Source organism: Columba livia, chromosome Z (assembly GCF_036013475.1).
Source record: "Columba livia isolate bColLiv1 breed racing homer chromosome Z, bColLiv1.pat.W.v2, whole genome shotgun sequence".
In the NCBI taxonomy this organism is placed as follows: Eukaryota; Metazoa; Chordata; class Aves; order Columbiformes; family Columbidae; genus Columba; species Columba livia.
In genome coordinates this window covers 37089859-37117145 of record NC_088642.1, presented here as the reverse complement: position 1 = coordinate 37117145, position 27287 = coordinate 37089859, and the positions used below count along the sequence as shown (strand labels likewise).

Below are 27287 nucleotides of genomic sequence, written 5' to 3'. Positions count from 1 at the left end.
AAAGGAGAAAGTTACATTCTAGAGACATGTGTGATTAGGATAGATTCAGCAGAAGCAGTAGAAGATCTAGTAAAACAATAACATATTTAAGACAGTTTTTTGCCTTATCCCATCTAATACATATGTGAGATTAAAATGGCTTGTAAAAGACTAGCAAAAGGTAAGCAGCATTGAAAAGGGGGTGGAATTAATTGGAGGAAGAGAGTCCTTCCCTTACTTGAGACATTCCTGAAAGCAAAGTATTGGAATTGAATGAGGAAATTGCTCTCTAAATTATTTTCTCACTAATTGCTTGTTTTCATTTTCAGTTACATCTTAAGATTCTCTCATCAGAACCAAACCTATTGGAAGAAGTATCCAGATTGTCAACGCAAATTGAGGAAACTTGGATTCATTTGCAGACTCTCTTCAATCAGAGTCTTTGTGTGTTAACGTATATGAAAAGTGCTTTGCTGTAAAATACTTAAGAATGTTGTCTGTAAAAAATTATCTTCAGAAAAATGTTACAATTTATTACAAAAAATTCTGGATTCCAAGAATTATGCTGAGGCTTCTGATGCTGTATTTTATGCATCTGTGTATGGTGAAGTATTTTAGAATGTGCAAAACTGAGTATTTACTTCAGTCAGACCAAAAATTAATACACTCAGCTTAAATATTAATGTTGTATTAGTTTGTGCTCTTAACAAACAGTTGAAGAGCTATAGGTAATGTAGCCTTATGGTTTCATGACCAAAAATGTAAATCAGAATGAAGAAAGGACTTGCAAAAAAAAAAAGTGGGAATATAATTTCTGTGCAGGAGACCAAAACCTATGTTGTGCTTCAAAAAATTATTTCTGTTGATGCAAAAATAAAACAAAAATTCCAAATTAATAACAATTCATTGACATTGATTTAAAGCAAATGAATATGAAAATTATTCCTCTGCAATCAGAGCACTTTTCCTATAAACTTTGTAAAGGTTTTTTTCTCACTTCGGCAAGCTATGTTGTTTTGCCTCACACAACTATTTCTGAAGGTGAAGATTTTTATTTGCACTACAAATGATGGAACTTTAAAAAAAGAAAACAACAAAACCTAAACTAAAAATACCAACCCGCTTTTTTATATCCAGGTTTCTTGCTCTAATTTTGGAGGCTCAATTTCTTAAAAAAAAAAAAAAAATTTTTTCTTAAGGAGGTAAAGATCGCTGATATAAAACCTTTGATTTTGGGGGAATTTTTAATTGAATAAGATATTATTATGAATTCATATTTAGTTCTCAAATAGTAAAGTTTGGGCAGAGCTTGGGACCTCATTGATGGGATTATCTTAAACTTTGCTGTTTAAAATACTGCCTCACAACAGAAGAAACTCCTGAACAAGGCCTTTGATGTATTCACATGCTTCACCTACAGACAAACAGAGTAACTAATACAAATGTATGTATGCAATTTTGATTAAAAAAACTTTAAAGATGGGTTCATTGTGTTTGGCATAAGACTGAAACAATGGTGTGGTTTTGTTGTTCTGTGTATGTGGGCTTGGGTGGTTTTTTTTGGAGTGTGTGGTTTGGTTGGTGGTTTGGTTGGTTGATTGTTTTATGCTGTTGCCTTATGGATCTCTTCTTAGTCCATGTATCCTGGAATAAATCATCTGCAAATATGTACATGCAATGTAAAGTACAGAACGCTGCCTGAAACAAGCCACAATTCCACATATATCATAAGTTCAGCATCCCTTTGCTCCAATTTGCAAGAAAAGTCATCAAGACTATCAAATGAGTGCAGAGGTGATGGGAAGTCAGCTTTTACATTCTGACTGTTCCTTTTCTGTAATTTTGACTCGTGTCTGGGAGAGAGAAATACTGACTGGAAAAGAGAAATATTATGGAAGTTTACGACTGAAAATGCGGAGTCCATGGGAATGATGTACACCTGAGGTTTTTTACAGAATCACAGAATGGTTGGGGTTGGAAAGGATCTCTGGAGATAATCTAGTTCAACCCGCCTGCTAAAGCAGGTTCACCTAGAGCAGATTGCACAGGCATGTGTTCAGGTGGGGTTTGAATGTCTCCAGAGAAGACTTTACAGCCTCTCTGGGCAGCCTGTTCCAGTGCTCTGGCATCCTCAAAGTAAAGAAGTTTCTCCTCATATTCAGATGGAACCTTCTGTGCCCATTGCCCTTCATCCTATTGTTGGGCATCGCTGGAAACAGTCTGGTCCCGTTATCTTGACACCCACCCTTGAGATACTTGTAAACATTTATGAGATCCACTCTCAGCCTTCTCTTCTCCAGGCTGAACAGACCCAGCTGTCTCGTTAGAAACATTGCTCCAGACCCCTCGTCATCTTCACAGCCTGCCACTGGACTCCCTCCACTAATTCCTTGTCCTTCTTAAACTGAGAAGCCCAGAACTGAGCACGGCCTCACCAGGATAGAGTAGAGGGAGAGAAGAACCTCCCTCAACCTACTGGTCACACTTTTCCTAATGCATCCAGGATGTCATTGGCCTTCTTGGCCACAAGGCCATGTTGCTGACTCATGGTCAACCTGTCGTCCACCAGAACTCCCAAGTCCTTCCCTGCAGTGCTGCTTTCCAACAGGCCAGCCTCCAACCTGTTCTGCTGCCTGGGGTTATTCCTCCCCAGGTGCACGACCCTACACTTGCCCCTGTTGAACTTCATCAGGTTCTTCTCTGACCACTCCTGCAGCCTGTCCAGGTCTTGCTGAATGGCAGCACAGCCTTCTGGTGTATCAGTGCTTCCTCCTAGTTTGGTATCACCAGCAAACTTGCTGAGGGTGCACTCAGTCTCTTCATCCAGGTCATTAGTGTACAGACTGAATAGGACTTTACCTGGAACTGACCCCTGGGCAACCTCACTAACTACAGGCCTCTAAACAGGCTCTGCACTGTTGATCACAACCCTCCGAGCTCTGCCTTCCAACCAGTTCGTGATCCATCTCACCATGTGTTCATCCAGCCCGCACTTCCTGAGGTTGCTTGTGAGGATGTTGTGAGAGACAGTGTCAAAAGCCCTGCTGAAGTCAAAGTAGACAACATCCACTGCTCTCCCCTCATCTACCCAGCCCGTCATACCACCATGGAAGGATATCAGGTTGTTCAAACATGATTTCCCTTTGGTGAACCCATGCTGACTACTCCTGATAACCTTCTTTTCCTCCACATGCTTGGAGATGATGTCCAGAATGAGTTGTTCCATCACCTTTCCAGGGATGGAGGTGAGGCTGACTGGCCTGTAGTATCCTGGGTCCTCCTTCTTGCCCTTTTTGAAGACTGGAGTGACGGTGGCTTTCTTCCTGTCCTCAGGCACCTCTCCTCCACAACCTTTCAAAGACGATGGAGAGCAGCTTAGCAATAGTATCTGCCAGCTCTCTCAGCACTCTTGGGGCCCCTGGATTTATGGATGTCCAGGTTGCCTAAATGATCTCCAACCTGGTCCTCCTGAACCAAGGGAAAGTCTTCCTTTCTGCAGACTTTCTCTCCAGTCTCTACGGTCTGCAATTCCTGAGGGCTGGTCTCAGCAGTAAAGATGGAAGCGAAGAAGGCACTCGGTAGTTCTACCTTCTCTGTATTATCTGTCACCAGGGCACACAGGCACACCAGGCACCCACCTCATTCAGCAGTGGACCTATGATTTCCCTAACCTTCCTCATGCTGCTGATGCACTTGAAGAATCCTTCTTCTTGTCCTTGACATCCCCGACCAGTTTTAATTCCAAGTGGAGCTTGGCCTTCCTCACCTCATCCCTGCAAACTCTAAGAGCTGCCTGTATTCCTCCCAGGTGGTCTGTCCCTTTTTCCACATCACATAAACATCCTTCTTCCACCTGAGTTTTGGCAGGAGCTCCTTACTCATTCATGCTGGCCTCCTACTGCCTTTACTTGATTTCTTCCTCATAGGGCTGCATCAGTCTTGAGCTTGGTGGAAGTGGTGTTTGAAGTTTTAATGAAGTTTACAACTGAGACTTAAGAAAATCTTTTGTACCATAGAATGATTAGTTTCTGGTGATATAGTTTTCAAGAACCCATTACTCTGAATTCTTTGAGTGGATCTGAAGCAGTCCTAGATCACTCAAACATAAATGTAATTAATAATAAACCTCTGAGCTTATAGGTTTTAGTGTAATTAATTTAGAACATCTTAAAGAATCATTTTTTTGAAGCAAGACGTTAGAATATTAAAAGATGAGTAAATCCATAGTCGTGGACCTGCCTCAGTAGAAAAAGGAACAATGGATAAAATACTTTCCTCTTGGATCAGAGCAAAGGTCTGTCAAGCCTAGTGTTTTGTCTCCAGCTGGTGCAAGGAATAGATGCAAAGGGTCCACCAAACAGGTCATGTACAAAAGGATCCTTTCTCAAGCACATCACACCACCTTTCAGCAAACTGCTATTTAGACATTTCATGACCAGCTGTATTCTAACAGTTGTGTTTAATATTCTGTGACAGACCTGCTTGTTCTCTGTGAGTTCATCTAATCTCTTTTAAAACCCATTTATCCTTAACAACATCCTGTAGTAATGGGATCTACAATTTAATTAAATACCAAGGGAAATAATGTATTTCTGTTTGTATACTCCAGACCTACTTTCTTCTAATGTTGTATGCCCCTCCTACTTCTTTAATGTGAAAAATAATAATTGTGCTCTAGTCTTCAAGGTTCACTGTCTCTCAGCCACAGAAAGGCTGTCATATGGTTTCTACTTGTGAAGGAGATACTTCATTTTATAGAGTGTTTTTTCTCTGACATGCAAGAACCTTTTTTGGGCATAGATGTTTAAATATGTATGTACCAAATTTGTCTACAGACCTTGTAAGATTTGTACAGGAGGGAGTTTTTTTGTTTGGTTGTTGTTGTTTTTGTGAGGTTTTTGTGGTTTAGTTTTGTTTTGTTTTCTGCCTTTTTTTCTGGACTACTTTAAGTAATCAGGAGAAAGGAGATGTAATTTTTCCAAAACAGGCCATTCTTCTGAAAGCAGAACCAGCAAGCTAATTTATATGAACAATTAATATAACACTGTTGACATAATATTTGCAGTCTGGATGATCCCATTAAATGTGTTAATGCCGTTTTTTATATCATACACAGATGTGTGTTAAGTCAACCTGGAACACTTCAATCGTGTGCTTCAGAAAATAGCCTTTAGATGTTAGTGATATCCCATGTCCTTTATTCTTTTGTCTTTTCTTTGGCATTTCTAGTCAACACTTCCATTTCAGGAATGTTTGACTATTCTTAAAGCTGATTCCAGTCTTACACCAATAGCTCTGATTGCTTCCTGTTTTTAGTGGTTTATTTTGCCCTTTTTCCCCTGCACATCAAAATGGTGAGCAACTTTTTGCCATTAATATCCGCTTCAGAAATAAAAAATTATTTCCACTTGCTAGTGGGTGCCAGTGGATATTTCACCTGCCACTTCCTGTATTAGTCCTTCACCCAAGCCATCAAGGACAGTATCTTGTCATATTAGTCGAAAGTTGTTGATTACAAATGGTAAGACACATTATGATTGAATTTGATAGACTGGGCTTTGTGTTACTGCAAGGACTCCCTTTAGCCCATTGGCATTGAAATGGCATACGCCATTCAATAGTGTAATCTGAAAAATATGGTGTTCATGAGAAAAATACTTATCTGGATTAAGGGATATAGTAGTTGTTAACCCTAGGTTTTCTTCCAAGCAGGACAACTACTGAAGATTTCACTTTTCTTACACAATGCCAAGCCTATTCTAGACTAGCTCTGGCTAACAGCTTGCTGTTAAAATTCTCAATCTTACTGCGTGTCACAGCACTCATCCTAGCTTCTTCTCAAGTCAGTTACTCACCTGTACCTGCCCGTCTTTCATTATCACCATTATTTTCTCTGCTCTTTCAACTTCTGAGCATAGCTGCTCCTCTTCACAACTCCTGTACACAGCAGTGTTGTCAAGTTAGGTCTCAATACTTCCATTATTTTCTTTTGACTGTGTTGTACATTCCAAACTGATTTGGTACTCACAGTTGTTTTGACACCAAACCATTTAGTTGGACCTTGTTCCCTGAATTTGTTACTGACTGGATTCAAGCTCTGCTGCTAATCTCTAAGCTAAGCTAAGGCTGCTAATCTCTGAGCCACAATAAACCTTCACTGAAATCTTTACTTCCCTTTCCCTTCAAGTAAAACAGAGGAATTATGAGGAAAAACACGCAAATGTGAAGTGAGAGTAAACAGATGCAGATGTTTACACATTGCTCAGCAGCCACCATACACCACTGGCTTGAAGCACTTGAACATTTCGTATGTTTCAAATTTAACTTGCTTCTTCAAAAGGAAAGTTACAAAAGGTCTCAAGTCTATGCAAATTGTACTAATGCAAGTGTCATTGTCTCAGAGTAAGGAAACTGGAAGATACTAATTTTCATCCTGTGAAGTAGAAAAGCTAAGTATCTGTTGGCATATTTGAACTCTGATGAAGGGCATTGTTTAAAGATCAACAATAGAGAGCTTCAGTTGGAACTTGAGAATAAAAGGAGATTTTATAACCATCGGAAGAAAGGGTAGGCTACAGAAGACAAATGGAAGAATGCTATGAAGTTATGCAGGGAGAAAACTAAAGGGCCAAAGCACCACTAGAGCTGAGCCTGGCTACTGCTTTAAAAGGAAAAAAAAAATATGCTTTTATAAATAAATTAGCAACAAAAGGAGGGCTAAGGAGCATCTCCACCTGCTAGAGGATGTGGGGGGAAACATAGAGACAGAGGATGAGGGAAAAGACTGAGTCTTGCCTCAGTCTTTAACAGTAAAACCAGTTGTGCTCCATGTACACACCCCCTTGAACTGGAAGACAGGGTTGGGGAGCAGAAGGAAGCCCAAATAGTCCAAGGGCAAAAGGTTGGTGACCTGCTACACCACCTAGACACACATAAGTCCATGAGTCCAGATGGGACTCATCAGTGTCCAAGGGCGCTGAAAGAGCTGGTGGAGGTACTCACCAAGCCAGTTTCCATCATTTATCAGCAGTCCTGGCTAACTGGGGAGGTCCCAATTGACGGGAAGTTGGCAAATGTGACACCCATCTACAAGAAGGGCTGGAAGGAGGATCCAGGGAACTACAGACCTGTCAGTCTGACCTCAGTGACAGACAAGGTCATGAAGCAGATCATGCTGAGTGACATCACACAGCACAGGCAAGAAAACAAGGTGATCTGGCCCAGTCAGCATGAGTTTATGAAAGCAACGTGATCTGCTGACCAGGTGACCCACTTGGTGGATGAGGGAAAGGGTGCGAATGTTGTGTACTTAGACTTTAGTAAAGCCATTGACACCGTTTCCCACAGTATTCTCCTGGAGAAGCTGGCAGCTCATGGCCTGGATGGGTGTACTCTGCGATGGATGAAGAACTGGCTGGATGGCCAGGCCCAAAGAGATATGGGGAACAGAGCCAAATCCAGTTGGTGGCTGGTCATGAGTGGTATTCCCCAGGGCTCAGTATTGGGGCCAGTTCTGTTTAATCTCTTTATCGATCTGGATGAGGGGATTGAGTGCACCCTCAGTAAGTCTGCAGATGACACCAAGTTGGGTGTGAGTGTTGATCTGCTGGAGGGTGGGAAGGCCATACAGAGGGATCTGGACAAGCTGGATCATCGGCCTGAGGCCAAATGTATGAGGTTCAACAAGGCCAATTGCTGGTTTCTGCACTTGGGTCACAACAACCTCAGCCAGCGCTACAGGCATCCTAGCGTGCATTAAGAATAATGTGGCCAGCAGGACTAAGGAAGTGATTGTCCTCCTGTACTCAGTGCTGGTGAGGCCCCACCTTGAATAGTTCTGTTTTGGGCCCCTCACTATAAGAAAGACATTGAGGTGCTGGAGAGAGTTCAGATAAGGGCAATGAATCTGGTGAGGGGTCTGGAGCATAAGTCTGATGAGAAGCGGCTGAGGGAACTGGGGCTGTTTGGCCTGGAGAAAAGGAGGCTGAGGGGAGACCTTATCACTGTCTACAACTACTTGAAAGGAGGTTGTAGCATGGAGGGTGTTGGTCTCTTTTGCCAAGTAGCAAGTAATAGGACAAGAGGAAATGGCCTCAAGTTGTGCCAGGAGAGCTTAAAGATTGGATATTAGGAAAATTATATTCATGGAAAGGGTTGTCAGGCATTGGGACAAGCAGCCCACGGAAGTCATTGAGTCCGTCATCCCTGGAGTTGTTTAAAAGATGTGGTTATTAGGAACATGGTTCAGTGGTAGAGTTAGGTTATGGTTGGACTCTATGACCTTGAGTGTCTCTTCCAACCAAAATGATTCTGTGATCAGCAGATGTTTCCTGAGCATGGTATTTTAGCATATCAGTCTCTTCAGGACCTCATCAGCTTTAAACCTTGTGCTTCTTCAGAATTCCTTGTTTAATGAAAAAGTTTATTTTTAAAAAAATAATTTACTTTTTTAGAGATGATGAATCCCATCAGTGCCTCACTTTATGTCAGTTCAAGTACTCTGCTTTACTTTTTTGATGGGTTCACATTATGTATTAGAGGAGAAAAAAATACTATAATTTAATGTCCTTAGAGGCTGGGCTTTTCTTTTTGTGAAACAGTCAAAAGTTGAGGAAAGAAAGATGAAGGACAAAACAACTAAGATCCTTCTACCCTGGTTGTTTTATGTTCCCCAGAAGGATTGCGTGACCTCTTGTATTTTCTGTTGCACATAATGGAGCTTACTGGTTAGTGGCGGTCTCTGGAAGATGCCTTTTCTGTGCTGATGTGTGTACTGCTTGTGTACTGCTACACAAGACAGACAATGTGGCTAAGCAGAGGTATTGTCCTGGCTCTCTAGTTTGTTAAAAGGACTCGTGCTGGCTCTGAGTGTTAAGGGATCAGACAGCCTTGGTGATTGGCAGTTACCTGAAATCACCCATGGAATAAATCAGAATAAGGTAGAATAAAATGTGTTTGTAGAATCCTCTGTTGCTATGTTTGTAAAGGTTATGGAAATAAAAAGAAACTTACCTACTTAAATTAGGTTCAGAAGATTCCTTCATCCTATGTCAGCCTGTAGCCAAGTTGCCAGTTGCCTTACAGCTACATAGTTGAAGACCTAGCATTTACTGTCTCTTGAGTTGCCCAATGCTGGTCTTGGAATAAGACATGAATTTAGCAACTCATCCCATCTGTTATCACTGGAAACTCTCCTTGATGCTTATTCAGATTCACATGTCTCAAAAGGTTTTTGTAAATTTAGCTCACTAAAAAAGTGGTTATGACATTCCTCTCTAACGAGTGTTGTTATCTACGGGTTTGGAAATATTAGCATCTCTTTGGCATGTCTGGAACTGAAAATTCATCAGACTGTTGTAATGCAACGTGTCCCTTCCTGTCATGTGAAGCTAAGTTTAAGGCCCTCACAGTGTGTCACACAGTGTTCTCACAGTGTGTCAGTTTACATTTTCTGTTGAACTTAAGGTTTGATCACTGAGTGCTGTTCGCATTTGACACTAACCTTCATATTTGCCCATTGCTCTATGTTGATGGAAGAGTGAGGAATGACTGCCCAATCCTCTTTGAAGAATTCTATTTCAACAAAATCAAAATAAATGTAAGATAATTCAGCAATGCTGAAATTACATCAGTGGTGCTTAACTGAGATGGTTCACTCATGGTGCTAAAATAAACGGCATAATCTCTAGAGAAATCCCTGCAGATACCTTCATGTTGATTGCTGAGGATGATATCCTACTGGTGTATATGGGAAGTGCAGAAATACTTGATGCCTTTTTATGCTTCATTCTTCATGGACAAGGTCTGCTTGCATTTTCTGTGTGTACCAGCATACATTCTGAAGGAGAGGAGCTGCCAACAATGGGGGAACAATGGGTCAGGAAGACAGTGCCCTGAAGTCTCCTTATAACCATGGGACTGCTTAGGACTTACACACAAATGCTGTCCAGTACAATAGCATTGCCTATCAGAAAAGCACTGTAATTGAGGAGTTCTCCAGCAACTGGATTGAGGCTGTTGTGCCCATTTTTGAAAAAGGTGGAGGATCCAGGGAACTATTTGTTGACCCAACATGTCTCAATCTGCAAACCAGTCATGGAGTATGTACTACATGTGCCTTTGGAATCCATCTCCAGTACACAAAGGGCAAAATGATGAAAAACCAGCAGTGTGTCATGAGGACAAATCATGCTTGACCAAGCTGGTTGCATTCTAGAGTGAAATGACTGGTTAGGTGGACAAAGGAAGAGCCATTAATTTAATGATAAAACTCAGTGTAAATACAACAGTATGTAATTACTTGATAGTCTGTTATTAAACACTGCAAATTGCTGATGTTATAGTCAACAGGCATGCTATCAGTTAAGATTTTGCACATTTTGGTGCTTGTTCATTGCATTCTGTGTGTCATGTACCTTCTCTACTCTAGAGCTGGCACACGTGTGGCATTGGATCTGCAGTATGGAGGTGTAAATTACTTTTGCAGTAATCCAGTATAATTGGCATTACAGAAATCAATTTAGTCACATTCTAATTATGCCTAATGCATTATGGTTTTGTGAAATACCCCATATCAAAGAAGTTCAATAAATTAGATGCAGCAATGTTGGATAATGATACTGACATTTGAGAGATTTGCAATGAAGTATAGAAGAATTAGAGCCAAATGAGTATTTCAAGTGAATGTCTGATAAGAAAAATTATTCTAAAATTTGTGGGTGCCACAACACATTTGACTGGTTTACAAGTTCTTGCTTTTTATCCCTGGAAGTTTCATTTTCACGTAGTACTACCATTTTATGTCCCGTGCTGAAGCTTTAAGTCATTCTTCTTTGTATAATAGCTTCTACAGACTCACTATTTTATAACCATTTGGTAACAGAATTTGTGCTTGAGAAAAGACCCTCTTCCTAGGGTACAAGGTACTTAGTCTGTGAACAGCAAGAGGTCCAAGAAATGCTGTTAAGAGGCAGCATGCAGCCACCTAAGAAAGAAATAGAAAGTGCAGTTGTCTTAGGGAAAAAGTAGTATTAGAAATGTAATTCTGGAGCAAGACTCCACTGCTTAAACTTGAAAACAGCAGGAATCTCAAAATCATAAAAGAAACAGACTGGGATGTATCTTTTTGGGAGCTGGGGACTTACTGTGATTGAATCTCAGTCTTTAGCAGGGAAAACGCCTAAAGTGGTGTAAAGAACTTGGACAGTCTGAAGTACAAAAGGTTGTCCACCCTCAGGAAGAGAATGGAACCCAGTATAGTGGTACTTGGCCTAGGAGAGGATGTCAACTCTAGGGATAGTGTCCCTTTTGCAGCTTCTCCCACAATAATTAATAAAAATGTCAGAGCAGATACCTGAATACCAGAACAGCAGTTACAACAACAACAACAACAACAAACTCTTGGAAAAGAGGAACACAGAGCCTCTTTTTACACAGGAGGAATGCGAGACAGTGAAGTAAATAGCAGTGATCCTGTAGGGAAGCAAGGATCTGATTGCTGAAAGCCCATAGTGGGTAGAGACAGGCATGTTCTTGTCTTCCCTGCCTACCAGTGGGAGCACTGTTTTCCCTCTCAGAAAAGTGACTGCAAGGTCCTACCTTTGTACCTTACATAGTTCCTATGGGCCATTCTGCTTAGAAAGGAATTATTTCCTCAGAGGAGCAGAGGAGCAGAGGAGCGAAAGCTGGAATTCAGCCTCTTGGAGAACTGTAGCTCATTTTCTATATAAATTGAGATTTGTGTCTCTGTGTTGTGATTGTCAGTGTCAAGTTCCTAAAGGGTAACAGAAATGATGTAGTGGGCAAAACCAAATATATTGTTGAAGCATTTACTTGATAAAATTATGTGGAAAATGTACTGCTTTTTTTCCCAGCTGAAACCCATTAGTGAGATATACAGAATATTTCTAAGGGTTGTCAAGACCTGAACAGATTTGTCTTTGCAAAATAGAAGGTTAGGGTAAGATTTATTTTTTCATGAAAGTATCTGTTTCTGTGAGCTTGGAAAATTTGTTAATGTACTTTTAAAGTATTTTATTCACTTACTCCATAAAGAAAGAAAATACTGAAATTGTCAAAATGAAAGAAAAATCAATAAAATATTAGTGGTAAAATAATGAAGTAAACTTTAATCCTAAGGGATAAAGATACTGAAAACAGTATGTGCTAATGGAAGTTTGACCATGTTAGATTCTCTGCCCCATGTGTATAAGAATGTTTCTTAGCTGAGCCTAGTGCCTGTCATTTAAAGAATAAATTTGATTATAGCACACACACACAAAACAGACTATTTCAACATGACTGCACTGAGGTGTGGTTCTTCCAGCACATACCATTTCATTTCATGCTGAAAGGAAAGGCTTTGAAAGAATCTCATAATTTTTTTCAAGCAGAAACATAGCACATTTCAGATGCTCCAGCTTATTTATCATCTTTATATGTTGGAGGAAGAAAGCCTGGGCCCCAGTTCATTACAGATTTTACCAGTAATCTTCAAGTAATCTACTTTTATCACCCCAATTTCACTTAAATCTCTGGACTAAGAGACAGAAATGGAGCTCTGGGATTAGCAGAAATTGGCCCTGTAGGTTGGTATGCAACTTAGACATGGACCATGAGCTCCTTGATGTGCCTGGTCAGCCTAGACAGAAACATACAACACAATGACCGCGGTGTCAGGTTAAAATGGTTCAAATAAAACAAGTCTAACCTCACTTGAATTAATCTAGCAAGACCTGTGGACTGGTTCCTGGAGCGGGGTATTGATGTTAAGATGGTGGAGAGGAAGCCAACCTTGGACTGTGGTGGTAGAATATTCTTACCTTCTCAGTGTGTTCCATCAGCAAAAGGGTGGTTACAACAGCCCCTCCTTAAATACTGGTTACAGTGCTAAAAGAGATGCTATTAAGCTGTGTTAGCTCCCTGCTTTTAATAACTGACAGCCCTAAGTGAACTGTCAATTAAAATGACAGATTCCTGTTGATTAGACATCTACGGTGAATCTCCAGCCACTGACAAGAAACAGGCTTCTGTGCTACAAGACAGTCTGCTGTAATAACAGGAAAAAAATATAATTTTTATAATGAGCCATAAATTAATTTTCTACCATCTTTCTATAACAGTGCATTATTTGGAAAAGGGATTGGGGCAAAAGCTTTAAGTAAGAGAGACTTCTGCAAAACTTATGAAGACAAGATTGCTAAATAAAGTCCTTGAATCTTAATTAATCAGTATTGAAAAATAAATTAAGAAAAGCTAAGCAACTGTTTTGTGTGCTTTGGAGAGTATTAAAAGAAATAATCCATTGCCTTGAAATAGAAAAAGACAACTGACAGTTTTGAATGGTGTTCCAGACTCTGTTGTTCTATTAAAATGGGTCTGCATGGCCACAGGCCTCTCACAAATATTAACCTAACTAGGTATTGGAAAAATGTGCAGATATCAACAAATGAAAACAGATTTTAAATCTAATAACATATACTTTTTTTTTCCTTCTTCTTCTTTATTTTTTTTCCCCAAAAAGCACTTTCAGGATCTTCTTCTCAGCTACAATTATCATCCAAACCAGAAAAATAAAGGATTAGAAGCATTAATTGATGACCTTTCAAATTATTTCTGCCTATCCTCTCTCAGTTTCAGTGAAATTGTTCACTCCACCGCTTCCATGTATCATCTGCAGAATGTTTAAGCATATAAAACATTGTGGAGACATATGGTCAATTCAGCATTTTATCATCTGTGTTCCATATTTCTAAATAAGACTCCCTCTTTACACTGCTTAGTTATGCTTTTCTCCTTTTAATTAAAGGGAGAGTGTATTCCTAAAATGACTGGATCGTTCCTCAGCTTGTACTAAGGTAACAGAAAAATCTAATTTGTTACATTAATCTCTTTAATTTCCACTCTAGGTTCCAAACTGTAATAATTATTCTTTGTTACAATCTGCTTCTATTCATGTTAGAGACTAACTTGAAAGGCAAGTGCTTCTTCTCCCATTGTTATTTCATTAGCAACCAGCTAATTCTCAGCCTAAGCAACACCCACTCATTTTATAACATTGGCAAACAATGATAGGACAAGGGGTAATGGGATCAAGCTGGAACACAAGAGGTTCCGCTTAAATTTGAGAAAAAACTTCTTCTCCATGAGGGTGACAGAGCACTGGAACAGGCTGCCCAGGGAGGTTGTGGAGTCTCCTTCTCTGGAGACATTCAAAACCCGCCTGGACATGTTCCTGTGTGACCTCACCTAGCGTTCCTGCTCCAGCAGGGGGATTGGACTGGATGATCTTTTGAGGTCCCTTCCAATCCCAAACATACTGTGATACTGTGATACTGTGAAATGGTCAAGTCTGGCTCCTAGTAAGACCAGTTCATATAGCAGTGTTCATATTCATAGAAGCATAGATAGAAACCTCTGGGTTTGATTCTACCCAGAAATGCAACGAATGAGAAATCACTCTGTGAATTCAAATCACTTCAGTCATGTGAGTCATTGTGTTGTCATGTGAGTGCTGACAAATTTAGTCATAATGATGTTAAAACCTGTTCTTTTTTTTTCTTCTTCTCGCCTACTACTATCTGGATAGCCAAAGTGAATGAAAAGAATGGGTCGCTGTCTCTCAGCCATATCACTCTTTACATATGATGAAAGGAAGTTTCCATTTAAACAACAGGGACAAAGAGCTGAAGTTGAAGTGCATTTATTTCCCTTCCTGTGCTGCGAGGCCCTGATTATTTGCTTTAGATCCCACAAATCATATAATGTTCATATAAAGTTCATATAATTGAGGGTTGCAAATGTACATGGGGAGCAACAAAAAGATAAGAAGATACGCTTTTGTCATTTACTTGAATTGTCAGTGTGCTTGGTTTTCAGGATATTCATTATCTGTGGATCTAGTAGTGTGGTGCATTATTAAAATGGACTAACATTTTCCCCCTAAGTTTCTGGTTCTAGTCGCATAAAATTTCAACCGTACATGGCATCAGAAACCCTATGTCAGTCTTCTTTTCAACTCTTAACCCATAGTGAGGCACCAAATGGAGTTCCGAACTTCGTAGGCTTCAGCATATATACATAAACAACTAGTAACTAACTAATTTGTTCTCCAAACACCTTACTGTAAGTCAAACGCGACAGTTCTAGAAGGGCCCACACAGCAGGAGATTTTCTTGACCAAAGTTTTTCTGTATTGTGATGAACAGAAAAGTTACTCAGGAAAATAACCTACAGGAGATATCACTTCAGTGAGACCATATTTTTATCCAACCTGCTGTCTAAATTTTGCTTTATGCTGATGTGGAACTTTTATGTAACAATAACAATGGCTCTGCTAGATCTGTTGAAAGTGGCCAAAAGCAGATGCCAAGGAAAAGTGAAACACAGTAAGCATACCTGATACTTCCTTGAAATACCTTCTCAGTCTTTACCAATTCGAAATTAACTGGCTATCTGAGGCAAAGGTGGTTTCTAAGTGTTCTGGGATATCGATCAGTGAATTTGTCTTTTATGAGTCTGCCTGGCCTCTATTGAACCCATTTACATTTTTGGCATGTGTGCCATGGCAAGGGGTTCCACCAGCTTACCTGCTCACAGCCACCTCCTCTTGCTCGGTTTGAGTCTGGCTCCTTACTAACTCTATTTTATTCCCCTTAATTCTTTCACTGCAGCAAACAACTAATACTTATCCATCCTGTGTTCCCATCTCCGCTCAACCCTATCCCCCTCTTGATTTTCTAGGCCTTTAGTTAGGGTAAAATTAAAAGAGAAACAGTTGCAAAGATGACCTTGTAATGGCAATGAAAAATATCTACCTAAACAGTGTACATATAGGTAGGTAAAAATGCTGAGCAATGTAGGCACTCTTATTCAGAAAATGAAAAATAATTTTTTGTATGACTTCATGTTTTGAATGCTTTGATTAAAAAACAAACAAACAAACAAACAGGAAGGCTGATTATTTACTGTGTTGTAGGCAACTTGGGATAACTATAAACATCAGAGAATAAGTCACTGGCTGCATCGTCCTCTTAGCTAGCTGACAGTGTATTAATCTGGAAGGAAAACACAGGCAAACCTTTTGGAATCGCTATCCTGGTTTTAAAATATATCTTAAGAAAACATTCAGAAAGCAGCAAATGAGAGACAAACTGCAGGTAAGAAACATAAATTTTTGTTTTCAGACACTTCATGAACTAACATGTACTGCTTCTGTCATTTAAAAAATGCTTATTCAGAATGTATCAGCATTTTGTCAGTAATATGCCCTAGCTTGTCAAACTCCAAACTGTCCATTATTTCATTCCATTGCAGGAAATAGCATTTCATGATAACATTGTTTTTCATTGGAAGTTTTGTAGCAAACAATGCTTTGGCCCAAGAGGACAATTCCTCAAGTTGTACACAGACTCTAAAAGATGGAGACTGCACTTTTACAGGTGCTTTGCAGTGCATGGAGCCATTAGCAGCAAAGGTGGACAGCCTCATAGGGGATGTCATGATCAAAGCACTCTCCTTCACTGTAGAGGAGCTGGCAGCTGGCAAGTCATATTTGGCCGTGGATTGTTGTCTCACAGCACCCCTATTGCAAAGTATGACCCGGTGTTTAACACTTAAACAGGTAGAAAAATCATTGAGAATATAATAGTTTATTGTATTTTATCTTTCGCCTAAAGGTTTAAATGTTTTCATTATTGAGTGAGATCAAGTACAGCATTTGAGAAGTCAGTAACTTCTCTGAGATTGTCACGTCGCGGGAGAAGCAACTCAGGTTTGTGGGTCTCCTTGGTTGGAAAACAGTACACACAGTACTTAAGGTCTGTAAACAAAAGGCTTTTATTTTGCAGCTTGGCCCAAATGGTATATGATTTGGTGGAAGAAGGATTTACATTATTGTAGGTTCAACTGGTAAACATAAAATGTTTGCGGCATATGCAGGGCTGTAAATCTTGTGTCAGTACGTCATTTATAAAAAGGAAAGCCAAAAGAAGTGGAAGTATGGGAAAGAAAGAAAGAAGAGAGAGAAAGATTTCGCCATCCTTATGGGTCCGCTTTATGTGTGATGGAGTTTGCAGTCTCGGGTCCAGCGATGTGTGGTGTTCTCTGGTGTCTTGTTCAGTTCATGTGGTGAGCAGAGTGGTCCTCAGGATGCTGGGTGGGCACTGCCAGTGCTTGCACAAAGTGGGGATCTACAGTCCTCTGGGTTGCCCACTTGTGTAATTTTTATTTTTTTGTGGGGCGTTATTGCGAAAGAGAGCAAAGTCGGGCAGGGGAGGTGGGGGGTGTGTGTGTGTGATTGCGAAAGATTGACAAGTCTCGGGAGATGTTGAAGGGTATCAGCTTTTCCCTTTGTGCCATGCTGGGCATATCAGAAGGTGGAGCTATGTGCCTCACCTCCTGTATCAGCCAGCCGGCTCTTAGTCTGTGGCTCTTTAGCTTGTCGTCGTTGATATGTAAATCGCAGTTCACCTTATGCTGAATATATCATCTCCTGTGGCTGGATGAACTGGTTTTGCCACAATGTTTGAGCCATTATCCTTATCAGTCTCTGACAGGGACTCTGTACAAACTTTAAAAAGCATATTCAACATTAATGTTCAAGTGCTGCAAAGTGAATGCTGGGCTATTGACAAATTCTATGTGACATTTATTATGCTTGATTCTGTGCTGACCCAGAGCTAATGGAAGTTACAGAGTATGATCTGTATTTGTTTCCATTAAGGGTATTTGTCCTCAGTAGCACTTTGGGTCCTCTTGTCTGATCTTTTTATCTGTTTAGTGATTTAAGCGGCCTAAAGTCTTTCTAATTCCCATGATCAATTCCACTCCTGTAAGGACAAATACAATAGGCAGGGATTACAAGAAGGAGCAAAGCTGAAAGAAGGTAAAAACTTCCAGTTAAGACTGGGGTTGTGGAAAAGCAAAACTCTTACATTGCATGAAGAAAGCTGTAAGTTCTGTTCTCAGATCTGTCATCATACCTCAGTGCCTATAAATAAATCAGTAAGGTATTCTTGAGTTCCTTGAACAATGGAGCAATGCTCAATGTGTTACTGTTACTAGGAATTCACAGGATTTTTTTAAAAATGAGAAAAAAATGTGGCAAGCTAGAAGGGAACATACTGCCCAACATCCAAATAATATTTTGGCATCTAAAGGCTGTGGTCTGTTATGCACCAGAGTATCATACTGTGCTTATACACGCCTTGTTAGAACAGTTTAATTTAGTTCTCACAGAATCTTTCCAGCCGTTGGCCTCCCACAACTGTCAGAATGATTGAGTAATTCTGATGCCTTCCAAGGCTCCTTTTCCCAATAACCTAGATTGTTTCAGATTGAGTGTGTTGTGGAGAAAAACATTTGCCAGGAATTTCTGTTACAGGAACTGGTGGAAACATCATTGGACCTGACTCAAACTAGACAAACATATGGTTTGTTACAAATTTATGTTGGCGGTTCTTGATCATAAGTATCAAATTTAGGGAAATTAAGATTCCTGAACGATTTTAATGTTTGGCCTTCTGCATTACGGACAGTGAAATAATCTTCTGACAGCAGGTGGTTAAAAGTCCGCTATCCCATGCACATGGGCAGAACATGCATAACATTGAAATGCTACACAGATGTAACGAGGTAGTGTCTGTGGCTGACCCGGTATAGCGAATGCAGTAGTTGTCTTTCTCATGGTGAGTGAGAGGTGTGAGCAGTGTGGTGATGGGCTCTTAAGGGACTCAAAGGCACAAACAAGTAATTGTTATGTTTGATGACTTCAACTAGAGGCGTTATATAAAGAAACCAGCAGTCTGTGAGGGAAATTTTTTCTATCAGCACCATTCAGCAGTCAGTCAGCGAGGCACACAGCGGTGGCAGTGGCTAGTTCCCGCAGCTGAACACCAGATTGGCTTGTTCCTGCAGCTAAGCGCTAGACAGGGGCAGACAGCAGGCTTCCTGGAGGCAGGGAAACCCGAGGAAGAGGCGGTTCTGGCATTCACGCCAAGAAGTTGCAGATCACATGAGAGAGGCTGACACGGAGCGGGCATTACCAGGAGATTTAAATACCCCCTAGGAAGAGCAGGCAAGCAGGAGCACAGTGAACAGGGCCAGCAAACAGGGGTGAGGCAGTTATCATGGCAGTTCGCATGGAAAGGCAAGTGAGAAGGGTGAGGAAGCTCTGCCAGCTCAACAGATAAGTTCAGTTAGTGGTTATCACACTCAAAGGAGGAGCCTTACTATGGTAGCCATCCAGAGGAACGGTAAATACCCTGCATGTGCTACAAAGCAGGCAGCAACCCACAACTACCATGGAAACACACAGCTGTCCAGAACTCAGGCTGTAGGGAACGCCAAAGTCTCTCTCTGGCATGGAATGGTAAGAAAGAGAAAAGCTGTGTGAGGTGTGAGCAAGGGGATGACCTGCTCAGCCTGGTGGTAGAGCTAAAGGAGGAGGTAGAAAGGCTGAGAAACATCAGGGAGGTGGAGAAGGAAATAGACTGGTGGGATCAAGCTCTGGCCTCTCTGAGACACAAAAGGCCACCACCAAGTAACCAAGATCAAGAGAGTCCATTACTCTCACCCTGCCTGACTGAAAACAAGGTCAAGGGAGAGGGGTGGATGGAAACAAGTCCACATGTGAGGAAGCAGATAAAACATCCCCTTTCCCACTCCACCCTCCCAGGTGCCTCTCTACAACAGGCACGAGGAAGTAGAAGTTCAAGCAATGACAGATGTAAATGAAGGATCATCTACACCATCTACACCACAGGTGCTCACACAATCTGAAAGACCTACCCCCTGTATTGCAACCACCTCCACAAGAAAGAAAAGAAGCATTATAGTTGTGGGTCACTCCCTTCTCGGGGGATATGAAGCATCCAGTATGTGGGAAGGACCCTCCTCCTAGGGAAATCTGCTGCCTTCCTGGGGCCCAGGTTAAGGATATCGCCAGGAAACTTCCTAGACTGGTACAGCTCTCAGATTACTACCTGTTACTGGTCTTCCATGTGGGTGGCAATGAAGTTGTGACCCATAATCCAAGGGCAATCAAAAGAGACTCCAGGGCCTTAGAATGGTTGGTGAGGGAATCAGGAGCACAAGTTATTTTTACTTCTCTTCTTCCAGTCATGGGCAGTGACATTAGCAGAAACAGATGGGTGCACTCTATCAACACATGGCTCTGTGGCTGATGTCACCACCACAAGTTTGGATAATGAGATGGCCTACACAAGGGGAAGAGGGTCTTTGCACACATGCTAGCAGGGCTTATTGACAGGTCTCTAAACTAGATTGGGTAGGGGAGGAGGATGTAATCAGACACACCTGGGACCCGCTGTGGGATGAGACAGTAATCATAGACGGGTGAGGTGAAGCAGGGTCTAAACTGATGAGCTTGGGGAGTGGGGTCCAAAGTGGTGATGCTCACACCATCATGTCCAGCTGGGGAACATGCCAGACCAAGCAGAGCAGCAAAAAATACTCCTTAGCTGTCTCCCAAGATGAGAACCAGAAGGCAAACCACCTCAAGGGTAAACATGGCTGAGGTGGATCCTTGTGTACCCCTCATGGGACACCCACATGCTTGCGTACTTCCCTGAAGTGTCTATAGGCCAATGTGTGTAGCATGGGGAGTAAACAGGAAGAATTAGAGCTCTACATGCATTCATTCACAAGGCCATGATCTCATTGCTCTTATGGAGATGTGGTGGGACAGCTCACAGGATTGGAATGTTGCCATGGCAGGCTGTGTACTGGTAAGGAAAGACAGGCCAGCAAGGGAAAGTAGAGGAGTTGCACTTTATGTGAGAGAGCAACTTGAATGTCTTGAACTCTGCCTAGGGAAGGATGATGAATGAGCTGAGTACTTATGGGTAAAAATTAAGGGACAAGCTAACAAGGGGATGCTGTTGTGGATGTTTACTATAGGCCACCTGACCAGGAGAAGGAAATTGATGAGGCTTTCTATAGACAGCTGGAAGTGGCTTCACAATCACACGACCTGGTTCTCACGGGAGACTTCAATCACCCTGACATCTGCTGTGTGATAAGCACGCATAGTCCAGGAGACTCCTACAGATCATTGATGTCAACTTTTTCACCCAGATGGTAAAGGAGACAATGAGTAAAGGTGTGCTGCTGGACCTTGTCCTGACAAACCAAGAAGAACTAGCTGGAAATGTCATGGTTGTGGGCTGCCTCGGCTGCAGCGATCATGAGATAGTGGAGTTCAGGACCCTGCATAGAGGAAGGAGGACAATAAAAGTAGGACTAAAACCACGGACTTCAGCAGGGAAAACTTTGATGTCTTCAAGGTCCTGCTTGGAAGAATCACACAGGATAGGGTTCTAGAAGATAGGGGGGTCCAAGAGAGCTGGCTAATATTCAAACATCATTTCTTCCAAGTCCAAGACTGATGCATCCTTATGAGGAAGAAATCAAGTAAAGGAAGTAAGAGGCTAACATGGATGAGTAAGGAGCTCCTGTCAAAACTCAGGTGAAAAAAAGATGTATATGTAATGTGGAAAAAGGGATAGACAACCTGGGAGGAATGTAAGGAGGCTCCTAGAGTATGCAGGGATGCAGTGAGGAAGGTCAAGCTCCACTTGGAATTAAATATGTCCAGGGATGTCAAGGACAACAATAAGGGCTTCTTCAAGTACATCAGCAGCAAGAGGAAGGTTAGGGAAAATGTAGGTCAGCTGCTGAATGAGGTAGGTTCCCTGGTGATGGATGATACAGAAAAGACAGAGTTACTGAATATCTTCTTTGTTTCCGTCTTCACTGCTAAGATAAAAATACTATCCATGAAGAATCTGCAAGACTTAGACACAATCTGTTTTGTGGCCAAGGAGATCAGGGTCACAGACAATATCTAGATGGCAGGCAGATGTGGCAGTCATCTAGTAGCAGGCAGCAGGTAATAGATGTGGTGATGTTGAAAGAAGGTATCTACAAGTGGGACTGGTCTGAAAATTCTTTAATCAGCAGAAACCGGGTGTTAAAAAATCACATCCAGTTCCTAAGACATCTGCTAAAACAATTTTCTGTAAGCTCCACTCCTTCTTCTTGACCCACAAGGTGGCAGGTAGCTCTCCTTGTTCCATGTCTACTCTGAAGGTCCTAGGCCTTACAGTAATAGCTTCCTGTCACTGTACCCATTCCCCTTTACATGTGGAACTTCTGCTGATTAAGACAAGTTCTTGTTGCATATTTGCTAACAGAACTGAATCACTGTGTAGCCTCCTCACCTTTCATACAGCCAGTCCAGGAAAGTCTCCAGACTAAAAGACACCTGCTTTGGTGGAGATGTGGTCAATCTGTTCAGGACTGATTTCTTAGTCTGTTGTAAGCATCATCATGCTTTAAGAACTATACTGTTATTACACTTTATAGCGTGTGAAGGAATTGGATTACCTTGAAAAGGGTAATGACTTCACCATTGCTAAGATACTGAGAAAGAAAAGAAAAATCTGAATGTACATTACAATGGAGCTGGAGGCCAGGCATCATCTGTGATATTGCATGCAGAAAACACTCATGAAGCTGGTGTTGAAAAGTGACTTACTAATAATGATAGCAGATGGAAGTCTGTAGCGCTTGAACAAGAAAATGTGGTTTCTTTAACAGCCAACTTCATACTCCTATAACTATTTCAAGACCCACCAGTCAATAGGAGGTTGCCATTTATTTCAACAGGAGGGAGCAGAGTGAAAAGAGATGAGTGCACCTTCCCAGTGAAGGCTCTTGAGATTTGTAAAACACTTGAGATTTATAAAACTCCTGAGATTTATAAAACAACTTTTGAATTATGTTTTTCTTCATTCTTGCATTCAAGATGCAAACTTTTCCATTTTTTTGGCCCATAAATATCACTCCCAACCACAAAAAACCATAAAAAATATTCCTTCTTTTTTTTTTTTTTTTTTTTTTTAATTGAAAGTTGAATACAGATACAGTCCATTGGCACCTTTGGGGGCTGTATGGAAAAGACAAAATATCACAAGAGTCAGTTGTGCTGGTAATGACAAATTCATGTGCCTAGTCAGTTTTTAATAATGCTTTGTACGCTGTCTTCAATCTGTTAGCTGATTCTTGTTCTGTGTTCACAGATTGTTATCTGTCCAGGATTTGGTTTTGAATTGGAGGAGAGCCTCACTCATTTAAAAATTTTGGATCTTCAAATGAAGGGTACCTCACCAGCTGCAAGGCAGCAAACATTTGCAGCCATGTTAACTCATACTGGTTTCTGTCTTTTATGTTTTTCAGGCTAGAAAACAATTTCAGCAACTCTACTATCTCATGGCCTTAAAGAAGTTTTGGTAATTTCACACGGTAAATCTTTGACCGCCTCTGGAAATAAAATTGCATGATAGTTAATGCCATTACAAAAAGAGTATGTGCTATATCAGTAATAGCAATGATGTGAGCAACTAAGTGAAAGTATTACAGTTTTTCAGGGAGTTAGAATCATAGAATCACATAATCATAGAGTCATTTCAGTTGGAAGAGACCTGCAGGATCATGGAGTCCAACCATAACATAACTCTAGCACTAAACCATGTCCCTAAGAACCACGTTTAAACAACTTCGAAACACCTCCAGGGATGGTGACTCCACCACTTCCCTGGGCAGCCTGTTTCAATGCCTGACAACCTTTTCCATGAAGAATTTTTCACTAATATCCAACCTAAACCTCCCCTGGTACAACTTGAAAGTATTTCCTCTTGTGCTATTACTTGCTACTTGAGAGAAGAGACCAACACCCTCTGTGCTACAGCCTCCTTTCAGGTAGTTATAGAGAGACATAAGGTCTCCCCTCAGTCTCCTTTTCTCCAGGTTAAAAAGCCCTTATTCCCTCAACCGCTCCTCATAGGACTTGTGCTCCAGGCCCCTCAGCAGCTTCGTTGCCTCTGCTGAACTCTCTCCAGCACTGCAATGTCTTTCTTAGGATGAGGCGCCCAAAACTGAACACAGTACTCGACACAGGGCTTCACCAGTGCCGAGTACAGAGGGACAATCACTTCCCTAGCCCTGCTGGCCACACTATTCCTAATACAAGCCAGGATGCTGATGGCCTTTTTGGCCACCTGGGCACACTGCTGGCTCATATTTAGCTGGCTGTCAAACACCCCCAGATGTTTTTCTACCAGGCAGCTTTTCAGCCACTCTTCTCTGAGCCTGTAGCGCTGCCTGAGGTTGTTGTGACCCAAGTGCAGGACCCGGCACTTGGCCTTGTTGAACCTCGTACAGCTGGCCTCAGGCCAGTGATCCAGCCTGTCCAGATCCCTCTGTATGACCTTCCTGCCCTCCAGCAGATCAACACTGCCACCCAACTTGGTGTCATCTGCAAATTTACTGAGGGTGCACTCAGTTCCCTCATCCAGATGACTGACAAGGAGATTAAACAGAACTGGCCCCGATACTGAGCCCTGGGAAGCACCACTCGTGACCAGCCACCAACTGGATTTGGCTCCGTTCACCACAACTCTTTGGGCCTGGCCATCCAGCCAGTTCTTTATCCATTGCAGAGTACACCCATCCAGGCCATGAGCTGCAGCTTCTCCAGGAGAATGCTGTGGGATATGGTGTCAAAGGCCTTACTGAAGTTTAAGTACACAATATCCACAGCCTTCCCCTTATCTACTAGTTGGGTCACCTTGTTGTAGAAGGAGATCAGGTTGGTCAAACAGAACCTGCCTTTCATACATCCATGTTGACTGGGCCTGATCACATGGTTTTCTTATAAGTGCCATGTGATGTCACTCAAGATCATCTGCTCCATGACCTTGTCCGGCACTGAGGCCTAAGATCTCCCCTTAGCCTCCTTTTCTCCAGGCTGAACAGTCCCAGTTCTCTCAACCACTCTGCCTCTGCTGTGTCTGGTTTCCTCCCCTTCCCACTTCAAATGTAGTTTAAAGCCCTCTCAATAGGACCTGCTGACTCCTGCCCCAGAATCCTTTTTCTCTTTTGAGACAGGTGTGTTGCATTTGTTGCTGGCAGGCCAGGTGCCATGTAAGCCAAACCATCATCAAAATCCCCAAAATTCTGCCAGTGGCACCAGTCCCACAGTCAGGTATTGATCTGTTGGGTCTTCCTGCACCTTTCCTTGTCATATGCTGCAACTGCAGAGCAGAGAACACTACTTGTGCTCCCAGCCCTGCAACCAGTCATCCCAAGGCCCTGAAGTCTCTCTTGATTGCCTTAAGTTTTCCCCTTTCGGTTTCATCACTGCCTACCTGAAAAATTATTAGGGGATAATAGTCTGAGGGCCTAACCAGGGCAAGAAGTTTTCTTTTCACGTCTTTAACCCTGGCGCCAGGGAGGCATCAAACTTCCCTGAGAAGTGGGTCTGGCCTGCTATATGCAGGGCCTTCTGTTCCCTTTAGAAGGGAGTCTCCTATGACCACGACCCACCTTTTTCTCTTTGTGGGAGCTGTTCTGACAAGAGGGCACAGGGTGACTTATCCTCTGTGGCACCTGCAGCTTGGTTGAACTGCCTCCATCAATGTCGTTGTTTGGTTCCACTTGCACGGCCTCATATCTGTTTTGCAAGGGAACCTGGGAGGGTGGGGTAGCCACAGCAGGGCCCCTCCTTCTATGCCAGACAGGAACATGCTGCCATTTCCCCATATTCCTCAAGTCACTGCATTCCACATCCTGAGCCTCATGACTGTTGAACAAGAGGTACCTGGTAGAGTGAGGTGGGTAAGGGGGTGTTTCTCCTGCCACCCCAAGTGTGGACTTTCTTCCATTCATCCCGTTCCCTTGACCTGCCTTCTTCAGTCAAGCAAGGGGAGGATATAGGAATCCCTTGATCTTTTTTTGCTGGTGATCTTCCTTGTCTCTGGGAGGCCAGAGATTGATCCCACCAGTCAATTTCCTTTTCCAGCTCCCTGATACTCCTCAACTTTTCCACCTCCTCTCTCAGCTCCACTATCAGGCTGAGCAGGTCATCCACTTGTTCACACCTCACACAACTGTTTTCTCTACCGCCACTCCTTACTGATGGAAGGCCTTGACATTCTCTGCAGCCTGAGGTCTGGATGACTGCATGTTCCTGTGGCAGCTCTGTCTGGGATTGAGGTGCAAAAATGTTAATTCATCAAAGATTGCCAGATTTTAACGATAAATCAAATGAGATAAATTGATCAAGAAGCTCCAGGTGGTAAAAGGGAGAAAAAAGCATATATTGACAGCATCTGATTGGTGGTACTCTCCTTACATTGCCATGAGGCAACAGATATTTTTGACCTACCATTTATGAGAAAACAAGATACCACTTGAAGACAATTTTGTAGCTCACATGTATTCATTAGTATTCTGCTTTCATCTGCTAGTTTGCATTGTGTTTATAAAACTCAAGGATAAGCAGTTTAAGAGCAAGTAGGGGAGACCAGCATGGAGAACATAATCTCAGCCATTGGAAGTTGCCTGAATACACTGAGGCCTGAGAAGTTTAGATTTGGTCTGTCATAGTGTCTGTTTTGCTTCCCACATAAGGTCCCTGATAAACACTTCTCCCCACCCCATGCATCATCACAGCAGCCTCAGCACCTGTGTCCACCCACAACCTCTTCATCCTCCACCAAAAACGCTCTGCTTCCCACTCCAGCATCAGCTCCCCTCTGAGGTGGCCTCTTTCCCCTTTTTTTTCTCCACAGGCAGATGTGTCAGTGCTGCCACTGCCCGGGAAGCAATGGCCTTGCAGGGTTCATGGTGGTGAGGATAGCAAGGACACTCTTGCCTTTCTTTGCTCCTGGTGCTCCTTCTGGTGGGGCAGCCAGAGGACATCAGCAGCAAAGACAGAACCTGTATGTGGATTACCATCATTTGCAATAGTCTGTTCCACCTGCCTCCTTGGCCAGTTTCCAAGTTGCACATGTTTATCTGGCAGACCAGTAACCTTCCAAATTAACATCTAGCCAGTGTGGCCCCGACAATAAATCACATCACTGCTATGTTGGACTACAGAGAAAAATAATTGTCTTCTATTGATGTGCTGAATACAACATACTAAATTTGGCAACATTGCACAGGACTCTATTTTTGAGAATGAATATGAATGATTCAGCTCTAGAAGCAGCTTTTTATTTTTCAGTTGGTTATTCTTTTCATGGAAAAATCAAACCTGTCCATACATAAGTATGTGAACTATGGGTGATTATTCATAGACATATTCTACTGAATCATACTACTACAAACTATTTAATCTTGTCCTGGAGAACATCTGTCTAGCAAATGCACAATAAGTTGTAGAGCCAGGCCCTGCATTCTTTCTTCACCGAAATGTATATGAGCTCCTGTTGCTGCTGTCC

At 42.0% G+C, this 27287-nt stretch overlaps 1 protein-coding gene across 1 annotated transcript in view; it reads left to right on the top strand.

The window, feature by feature from the left end:
• WDR36 (WD repeat domain 36) overlaps nt 1-1462 on the top strand; it is a 33607-nt gene extending 32145 nt beyond the window's left edge. Inside the window, exon 23 of the mRNA XM_065045422.1 lies at nt 309-1462. Within this exon, the coding sequence (XP_064901494.1) occupies nt 309-458 (150 nt within the window). The 3' untranslated portion in view covers nt 459-1462. The remainder of the gene's footprint in view (nt 1-308) is intronic.
• The last annotated feature ends 25825 nt before the right edge of the window (nt 1463-27287 follow it).